The 10301-nt window shown below is 45.1% G+C and overlaps 1 protein-coding gene across 1 annotated transcript in view; it reads left to right on the top strand.

Moving 5' to 3' along the window:
- CAMTA1 (calmodulin binding transcription activator 1) overlaps positions 1-10301 on the top strand; it is a 312119-nt gene that overhangs the window by 293491 nt on the left and 8327 nt on the right. Inside the window, exons 19-21 of the mRNA XM_009884071.1 lie at positions 2102-2295; positions 2492-2566; positions 7531-7561. Coding sequence (XP_009882373.1) covers positions 2102-2295; positions 2492-2566; positions 7531-7561 — 300 coding nt within the window. The remainder of the gene's footprint in view (positions 1-2101; positions 2296-2491; positions 2567-7530; positions 7562-10301) is intronic.

The raw sequence follows: 10301 nt of genomic DNA on the forward strand, positions 1-10301 counted from the left end.
GCAGAGAACATGTCCTCAGAGTAATTTTCCATCGACAGCTTCCTCCTGCACCATGGTTTTGTATCAAAGTAGTGTTCCATCAGCACGTGTGAGCTGAGATATCCAGGGCTGCTGTGCTAGCTGGGGCTTTCCGCTTCACAGAGGTTAGGTGGCTTCTCCATTTATCCCTTTCCCAGCTGGGGGAAAAGAGGAGAGGAGAGGGAGCAGCTGATCAGCTAAGTCCTTCTTAGAGTTGAATGTAAAAATGTTGGGGTCTAGCCTGTCTAATGACTGCTCTTTTCTCTTTCACATGCCTTATTCCTCTATTATGTTACTGTATTGCTGAGATCAGCACAGGCTTATGGCTAGATTTGAACAGTCATAGCACACATCACGGTTTCCTATTTGGACCCTTCTATTCAGGGGTTTGTAACTCAGCCACAGAAGTCCCCTGGGCTAAAAATTGGAAGGAAAACCATGATGAGCCCATGAGTGGACTTATTTAAAATAGCTAATGTAAAATCACAATCTGATCCATTTAATTAAAAATGTTAAAAATAATAATAATTAAAAAAAAACAACAACAACAAAAAACAAACAATGGAAATGAATAATGGCAAAATATAACTGCACCTAATGACTGCTTCAATTCCAAAAAGTGAAATTTGGTAAATGGTTGTCTGTAATTATATTGGAGAGGTTTTTTTGCTTTGGGGTGATGTTGGGGGTGGGGGGAATGTTTGCTTTTGGGTTTCTTTTCCCAATAGCTAGGAAAACTCCATTGAGATCTATTAGGACATCACCCTACACAGGGCAGTGGGTGCTATATCTGTGTCTCATCTGTCAGATAAAGTGAGCAGAGGTCATAGCTGATAAAATACGCAGGAACAACAGGCACGTAAGTTTTGAAAGTGTTAAAACTTTCAAAATAAGATCAGTAAACGCTGAAACCCTCTGTCATAGTGTTAGTTCAGAGGTACGAGCGCTTCTATACGTTATTCTACATCTCTATATTAAAAAGGACTTTTAAAAAATGTGCATGAATGCATAATGTTTCTTTTAAGTGGCCATCTTACTTGTGTGCTTTAAAAGGAAAAGGATGTAGAATAAAGAAGATTTTCTTCTAGAAATAATGCAGTGCTAGATGGAATTTTGGATGTGCTTATGCAAATTTGCAAGTTCAATTGATGCTTATTACAGACTTCTAATGAGATTTAGTTTTCCCTGTGACTTAGGCTCAATATTAGACTTGCTTAATTAACTGTTGTGGTTTAGGGTTTTTGTTTGGCTTTGGTTTTGGTTTCGGGTTTTTTTAAAGTTATAATCCTATGGCATTCCATTTGAAATGCTTGGATTTGAACAGATATATGAACAATCAAAACTTTGCAGTATTGTGCTAACGAGAAGTTAGCTGTTTAAAAGTTAATTGTCCTAGGAAAGTGGAATACGCTTGTGAACAGCAAATTCAGTTCTTAAATTAAATTGTTTAAAAGATATTTTAAAATAAAGACACAAAAAAGTGTGTTTTGGTTTTAGTTAATTTGTTAGTGTTTTGGAATAGACGTTCACACTGCTTTATCCATAGAGTCACTTAGTTGGGTATATTTTGCTGCTGTTGTTTTGAGTCTTAACAAACAATGGCTGCATAGAAATGAGCATCCTGTACTTTGTAATGAGATTTCTGTATGCGAGGGAAACAAACAATTCCTCTAAGCGTAGTCAGTTGGTTTATCTTGAATGTGGTACAAATATGAAGCAGTGTAAACACGACTCCGGATCAGCTCCCTTTGTTCCAGAGTTGTTTTTAAGTGTAGGACAGCTGGATCTGGTCATTAGCACATACATGAGCCTCTGCTAGCTAGGTAGTAAATAAAACCACTCCTGTCAAAACTCTTCCAGGGCAGCAAAACAGGTAGTTGCTTTCTTGATGCGGACTAGGTTCTGCACCTAATCTCCCAGTTGTTCCAGTTTGCTGTCACCCTTTTCTCACACAGTTCCCACTCAGCGAGCAGATGCTTATTTGCTTCTCATCGTGTCTTAGTGGTACCAGAGACTTACTGTGGGAACCTGCTTCTTGCTGGTTTTATTGGAATGCCGCAGCTTCTCTTTGTTTCTCTTGTAGTATGCACTTTATAAAAAGATGACGCAAGCTGCCATTCTTATCCAGAGCAAATTCCGAAGTTATTATGAGCAGAAAAAATTCCAGCAGAGCCGGCGAGCTGCAATGCTGATCCAGCAGTACTATCGCAGCTACAAAGAATGTGGGAAGAGGAGGCAAAACCGTCGGGCAGCCACCATTGTACAACAGAAACTCAGGTGAGCTGTTTGGGTATCAGGTGCTACCAGGATCTTTATATGTTGTTTTTACACTCATCAGGGCTGTGCTGTAATTTACAGACAAAGGCCACTGGGAAAAGGATGGTGGTTCATAGGATAACTATTCTTGCATTTAGTATTAGTCTCCCCAGTTTTCTTACACTTCAGTGTTGGATTTTTTTTTGGTGTGTTTTAGAAGCAGTCTGCTTACCAAGAAGCAGGATCAAGCTGCTCGCAAGATTATGCGGTTTTTACGACGCTGCCGCCACAGGTATGACACTTTTGATATCTGTTCTTCAGTAGAGCAATACAACAATATTCAAGTGTGTCAGCAATGAGTGCAGTGAAAAAGATAACAGAATCAGCTCACTACAGATCTTTTAATCAAAAAACAAAGCCCAGCTGCTTCCAAGGTAGACTGACAAAAATGAAATCTCTAACGTAGGACTGTCGCTGAAAGAGAATCATGTTCAGCTCTATTGGTGATATGGTAAAGCAGCCCAGGTTGTGTTGGGCAGACACAGAATAAGGAAACTTTGAGCAAAGCAAGGCACATGACTTTAAAAGTTGGACTTGAGAAAGACTAAAAAAAAGCTTAATGAATCATAGCCACAGGTTGTAAGTGCTGCACAAAGCATGCGTGGTATGTGGGAAAGTGCAAAACGCGACGACATCTGGTGTACGCTGGAAATGCCTTTAGCTTGGTCACAGGATCATTTGGTAAACTCTCATCAAATACAGGTTATTTTTACTGTGGATAGGTGGAATGTGCCAACAGAGCAGCAGACAAGTTCACGTCAGCCACTCCACACATACCTCAGTGAGCTGGGAGTACAGGCACAGACATGAAGATGAATCATCTCCTGACAGTGTGGGAACCTGTGCAGGCTTGCCAAAGTGCTCACGTGTGGCAGCTGGCGCTACCATACCAGTACTCTGCTACATGCAGGGTGTTTGTTTTGATTTTTCAATGAAAGGATCCCACATATGATCAGGTTGCAAACTGGAACTTTGCCTAGACAAAAGTAAATTCAGATGTTTCTGACTCTGCTCCCTCCATTCTCACCACACATGCATTTCATCCACTCAGGAGCTGGTCAGACCTGATGCATTTGGAAGCACGTCTAGTTCAGCCCAGTGATGTTGAACAAGGAGAGCTCTGAGAGGCAGAGAGGCCTGTGATAAACTTGATATTTAGAAACAGACTCAGTCATTTTTGTAGGCTTTCAGAGCTGCAGTTTGCAGGAGGTCAGTGTGGCTCATGTTGTGGAAGGACTTCTTACTTGCAGGTTCAGTGAGAAGTAACATGCGTGGACAAGAAAGAGGGCTTTATAGTTTCCAGGCCAATTCCAAATGCACTTGAAACAGCCACAGTTGTTTATGAAGAAGCACAAGTGGCTTCTTGCTCTCAGCAGGGCATGTGGAAGAGACCAAGAGGTTTGTTTTGTTGTGTTTCTTGGGCGGCTCATCCCGCTGAAGCAGGCAGAGGCTTGGAAATTCTGTGTCTTCTCAGATCTGCTTGAGATCCAGGCAGTCCCTGGGGAAGCCAAGCCACATGCCCGTTTCCATCCGTGGAGGCTCTGGGGTCCACCTGGCAGAGGCTTCTACAGCCGACTCTCGTGCTCGAGCCCAGAGCATATCGCACAACTGGCTCTGTCGCTGCGTCTCCCACCAGTGTCCGGGGTGCACCATGCGCTTCAGCCACGCTCGGTTATGTCTCCAGCTGTCGAGTAACCTGGACTCTCCAGGGCTTAAATTGCTCATGATTCCAGCAGTTTTTCTTGCCTTCAGCTCATCACCTTCCTTTTATCAGCATCTGCTGTTCCCTTTGTAGAGCGAGACCCTACTCATTCGCATCCCTGAAGTTTGCAGGCAAGTCCCTCCCCTTTGCCTGTAGTCAGTCTTCTCTCTCCAGCAGCGTGGTCACTGCTGCTGCGCCTCTGGGAGACAGGTTTAGGTCTTGGGTATTGATAGACAGGACAGAAAAAGACGCAGCAGAGTGGGGAATCCATCGTCAGTAGGCTCTCTTTGGCTTATGCCACACTGCGCAGTACTTGAATTTCTGCAACAGTGCTGTCCTGTCTGTGTCCGTAGGCACTTTGTTAGCAGCTGTGGTTACTTAGGAATTTGTCCATGGTTCTTGGCTAGGATGCAAGTAGCATATTTCCACTGAAGATGTTAACTATGCTTCAAAACTGCCTTGCTTTTCCTTCCAAAGTAAAAACAATCACACATTCGTGGCTGCGTACTTTCTCCAAGCAATGATAAGGGTTTAAAACTGTAACTAATATTAATAATTGACACAAATTTTAACCACGAGCATTCTGGCATTGGCAAATGCTAAAAATAAAAGCAAGACTTGCCAAAATGACAAAACCAGGATTTAGAATCTGCTTGAAAAAGACCTACTAAATTTACCAGCCTGCTAGATTTACAGAACTGTTTAGAAATATGACAGGTTTGGGCCTCTTTCCCCATATTCCTCCTCCTTGCCAAGGAAGCTCTAGCAAGGAGTTGCAAAGAAAGACGTTTTCAAAAACACTTTGTGCTCTGTGCACTGAGGCTGTGTCTGTGATCCCGGGATCACACTGCGGGAGTTTCTCACAGACCCTCAGACTCTCCTGGCTAACGGTACCATACAGAGGGATCTCGTCCCAGTGCTTGTTTGCGCTCCTTAGAGAAAAGCACAAATCAGGTTCTTAGAGCTTTATTGCCACGCAGGATTTTGTAGACCAACAGACTGAAGTCTTTTGCTTGTGTAAACAACTGCGAAGGAAAAGCGTAATACCGGAAATGATACAGATCTGCTTATTAAAACAGAGCTTCACTTGCTTCAGCATCTCAGCTGACTCAGACCGAGCGGTTTGCCTCCTCGCCCCCCGCCCCGAGGGGGAGATCCACGCGCTTGCCCCAGCACAGCCGTACCCTGGCGAGACCGCCTGCGTTCGCTCCTTCCCACGCTTGGCTCTGCAACCCCCTTTCTGAGCTGCCCGGTTGGTGGTGTGTGTACACTGGGGTACCGGGTGGAAGATGAGGGAATTGCTGGCTTCTCATCTACTCTTCTTCAAGCTTTCTGAATTTTCTTTTCTGTGTCTTAATAATTACATGTATTCCTCAGCGCTTAACTTCTCTTGCATACCTCTTTCTACGGATAGAGTAATAAAACTTAGGATGTTAAGTAACTTTAAAACCACCTCTATATAACCCTCCTAATTATATCCATTCTGTCTACTGCGCATCCTGTGTAACGCTCACGCAGGATACAGCTGATGGTGATGTAACTGGTGCTTAAGTTAACAGCCCCACGCACTGCTTCAGGAGTGCTGCTTGATGGAGTCCCATAACAGACTCCCCGAAATGCTCAAAGTTAGCACACTGATGCTATAAACAAGAAATTAAGCAAGCCCCAGGCTCCATAAAAAAATATTTCAGCCATCCACGCTCCTGAACATCCAGGGGCAAGCCATAACAACTAACGGTATTTAATGCTCTGTAGTGTAAAAATGGCACTATGGAGCCACTTGTTAAACTTGTATGCCTTGTCAGTACAAGGGATTGAAACGACATATTTTTGGAAAATGTGAGGGAGTAAGAGAAAAGAGAGCATGCACAGGAACATCACAGAAACAGCATCTTGTAGAAGATTTCTGTCAGCTGATAGAAGTGGGGGAGGAGGCTGTAAAAGCCACTCGCAGTCTGTCATGAGGATAAGTGAGCTAAGTGAAAAGGCAGCTAATTCTTAAAGTTCAGCAATTCAGCTTTAAAATATGAAACTGTTTAACCTAGGTTTTTTTGTCCACAAGCAGGTTCTGTTGCTGGGCCAATAAAAGACTCTTGTTAAGAGCTTATTCTGTAGCTTTTAGGCAAGATGTACTCAGGCTTTCCCCTGGCAACCATCTGGTTGGTTGTTGTTTTCCCGTTTCAAATAGATCAAAGTCTACTTTAAGCTAATTATGAGAACTCTTTCTCTGCTAACATTCAGAGCATCTTAAATGGTCGTCTTGTCCTAGTTTGCTTATTAGCTTTTCGGCACAAAGGCTCAGTAGCTTCCTATCCGCTTGAGGCCCCAGGGAGCATGTTGGTCTTGTGTTTTCTCATCTCCTGAACTTAGGCTTGGTGCCCAATCAGACAGTATTTCAGATGTTTAGAGAGAGTTAATAGAGGTTCTGCAATTGGAATTCTCTCAGCAACAGATGCATAGACGTTGATGAAAATCAGAAAAGAAATGTAAGTTTTGGTTGAGAGTATTCTTAGAGAAAATACTGGAGCTCTAGTAGCTGAATATGATCAGGGGTTGTGGAGACAAAAGTCATTCATCAGCAGCAGTCATTCTGATGGTCAGGCATGTATCGTTTACTTTTGACTTTGGGGAAAAAAAATAAGTATTTGTCCATCTATTGTCATACGCTCAAAAGTCTGGTGAGAAACATGCATCAGCCATAACATGGTATCAACATGACTTGTCACAGAAGTGGTGTTTGTTGAGAATGAGAAAGGGGAACTTCCCAGCCTCCCAGCAGAGCTTCGCCCGTCTTCCCGTGGTGCCCAGACCTGTTGGCTGGCATTTGACTAACTTCCAGGCTAAAATTTGCCATTATACCGGCTGTGAGTTGAGCTGTCTTCTGGCACGCTGTCCCATGTGAGGCGGAATCAAGGGTTTGCGTATTTAATGGTTTTGGGAAGACTCCACCTACTTAGTGATCCCCAGGTATGACACATCTAGAGCTGCAAGGAAAGCCGAGAGCTCCGAAGTGGGTTTGGATTTGCCGAACTGAATCCGTATATGATCCAGGCCGCCAGATTTAGTGGGAAGGCAAATTCCTATTTCCTTTTCTTCCTCCGATTCTCAGGAAAAATTTACTCTTCTGAGAGGTACCTACACCATTGCTAGGCGGTGATTATGATCTGCAGTGTTTTTTATGGAGTAGCACTTAGAATGAGATAGAAAACAGACAATTGCTGCAAGGGAAGGCAGGATGCAGGTAGAAATGCCGTGGGGATGACAGCATTGGGTTTCTTTTACTTGCTTGTTACTTCTTGCCCTAAAACACCTAAACACAGGACTGCTCTTTCCTGGTAAAGAGGAGGAGTCCAGTAGGCAGGAGTGGGAAGGGTTCTTTCTCTCCAGGCAAGCAGAAGTGTTGTCTCCTCCTCCCTGAAGTGAAGCTCTTGGTAAGGTATGGTTTTTGCCATGTGTGTGCTAATAGCTCTTTGGTGTTGTTTTGCAATCTGAAGCCCACTGGTGGACCATAGGCTGTACAAAAGGGTGAGTGTAGCTGCCTGCTAGCCAGTTCCTCTCTTCCATTTTAAATAATTTTGCTTTCTGCTTGCTTGCATGGGGCTGCAGCCAAGATATGCCAGTAAGTTTCACCTCCATTAATGATATAAAACAGAATCCTGTATAAACTAACCCTACTGCAATGACTAACACTGCTGCTTTTATAACAGGACAGAGCTCCGCAGTAGATGTTACCAATGCATGAATGTGTGAAAAAGGACATGTATATTCATCATGGGCATGCTTAGGCGGCGTTGTTGGTGGGACATTTTCTTCAGTATCCAAAATGGCTGTTAGTAGATTTTGGAACTTGATGGGGTCTATACTCATGCACACTCAATGAGTAACAATGTCCTTTGTCATGGGACTGTGACAGTGTTCAGGCTAGATTGTGGGAAGTCAGCACAGACGCAGCTTACTCTATTTCTTTCTGCCCGAGCCAGAGAGAAGCAGAAGAGCTCTTCACGCTGCTTTTTACTCCCTAAGGTGGTTAAGTACCAGTGCTTATCTTCTAGAGGTTGGTCTTTGGTAAGTCACACGTCTGGTTGCCTTACTAGGGCCAGCTTTTTGACAACTGCTTCCCTCAGCTGTTAATCTGCATAGTGGGAAGGAAAACAAAAAACCTGACATGAAGATGAAGATGCTATAACTGTGTTATAGTAAGTGCCAAGTGAGCTTCTGTCGGGAGTCTCATCCTCAGCCTGAAGAGAGTCTGCTCGCCTCTGTGCTTGGTGACATTAGAGTGCTCCCCGACAGCAGGGTCGGAATGTGCGGAAGCATTCCCATGGCAGCTCACAGTCCCTGTACGAGCAGGGAATGCGGTGGCTTTCAAGACACATGCCTGGGTTGTCAGCAGGACTGCTCAGTACCACCTTGCATTTGAGAGGTTGTAGAACAGCAGGATTTTTCTTCATCAAAAACTGCAGCTCCTCAGCCCCCGTGATGCAGTGTGCGCCTATTGCAGCAGGAGCTGTGACCTCTGGTGTGCACGTGTGGCGCCGTCCTTGCAGCCCCCCAGCGCGCGGTGGGTCACGGGACAGAGGGCTGAGCTGCCGGGGCTGTATCGGCCAGAACGGGGGATGCACCCGCTGTCGTTTCTCTGAGCAAAAGCTGAGTGCCACAGTCCTGTCAGGGGTGTGAAGCCCTTTCAAAAGCAGCAGAAGTGGAGGAAACTGGTGCAAGATAGGAGGTGCAGGAAGACAAGAGTCAGAGCAAATGTTTTTCTCCCTGCACTGCCCAGGCTCATTCTGCAGCAGGGGGCTTCCTGGCGAGACCTGTTCTCTAACACTGCCTGGAGATAACCGGGGGTCTCCCAGTCTTTCTTGGTTTTGTCTGGCCAGCCCTGGACCACGTCCCACAGTGCGTAAGAAAAGGGACTGGTGTGCATGTCCACAGCTAGATGCTGGGTTGCTCAAAACATTCCTGCCTCCAGCTCCGCCTGTTCTTGCAGTTTTGGTGTTCTTAGTCTTCCTTCTCTCCAGAGCATTCTGCTAAACCGCCTGGGCTGGCTGCATGCAGGCATGCCGACACAGCTCCTGCTGCGCGCTGCTCTCGGGCACCTCCGTCTGCCCTGGCGCCCGCAGGCTCGGTGCACTCTGCAGCCCTGGGAACGACGCAGGCTGGAAGCTGTGCATCGGTCCCACCAGCAGTGCTGCGTGTAACCTTTGCCTGCCAGATGGGAGGGGAGATGTTTTAAGACCTTTGTTCTATGAATAGGAAAACTAGTTTAAACTTAAAATGTGCATACCAGAGTGAGCTAGCTGGGTTCAAAACTGAAAAGAATGTGCAACATACAACTTGAACGTAGAAGAATAAAGCAGTTATGCTATTATGCCTTTCCATTCAAGGCTAGGATTCCTATTAAGAGTGCAGATGCAGTCTCAAGATACACTAGAACTGACCTGTGTTGCGTGGTCGATGCACTAGTGGAGGGGACTGTAAAGAGGACCAAGCACGGGGTCCAGGCACACAGCTTGAGGGGAGCCCTGAGGGCACACTCCGCTTCGCAGACGCAGGATGGCGACGCTGCTGTAGGGGCAGCTGCCAGGACAGTCAGCGGTACTGGAGGAGAAGTGGTTGTTGCTCTTTAACGCTTTGGGTATGTAACAGAGAAATTAGCAGGAAGCAGATTCTGGAAGTTCAGTAGCATTTGCAGGTTTTGCCTTTAATGGCAAGTGATGTGGGATTGATTGGGAAATCGGGGAGTTCTCTGTTTATCTGGGAAAGGCAAGCTATGAACTATCACAAAGTGTATTAGCTGACGTTCTGCCAAAATAAGTCTGTTAGAGCAAGTGATTCTTTGCTGCATTGCATTCTGATAGCAACCTATGTGCGTACGCTGCTGGCGTGCATGCACATAAGAAAAATATTTCTGGCCCTTCTGATGTGCACAGGCTGACAGGTCCATATATGCCGAAGGAATGCATGCAAACATATGTCTGCCTGCAGTACACAAATTTGATGTATTCTGTACAGTGACACTGTGCTTATATAGTCTGCGTGTGCAGATAAATGATCACAGTATTTGCCTCCATGTTTCAGTTTGAAAACCTCTTTTCAAATTGATTTCATTCATTTTTCTGGATTTACTTGGGTTACATTACACCAGGATCAGTAAAGAGGGAGAGGTAGGAGATTTTATTGACTAACTTACGTGAGACAAAACTTGCTGTCTTTCTGCAGTATAAATTAAAAGACTTTCGGGGGGGGGGGGGGGCCGACGCGGCAC

This window comes from Charadrius vociferus, unplaced genomic scaffold, assembly GCF_000708025.1.
Source record: "Charadrius vociferus isolate BGI_N301 unplaced genomic scaffold, ASM70802v2 scaffold784, whole genome shotgun sequence".
NCBI lineage: Eukaryota > Metazoa > Chordata > Aves > Charadriiformes > Charadriidae > Charadrius > Charadrius vociferus.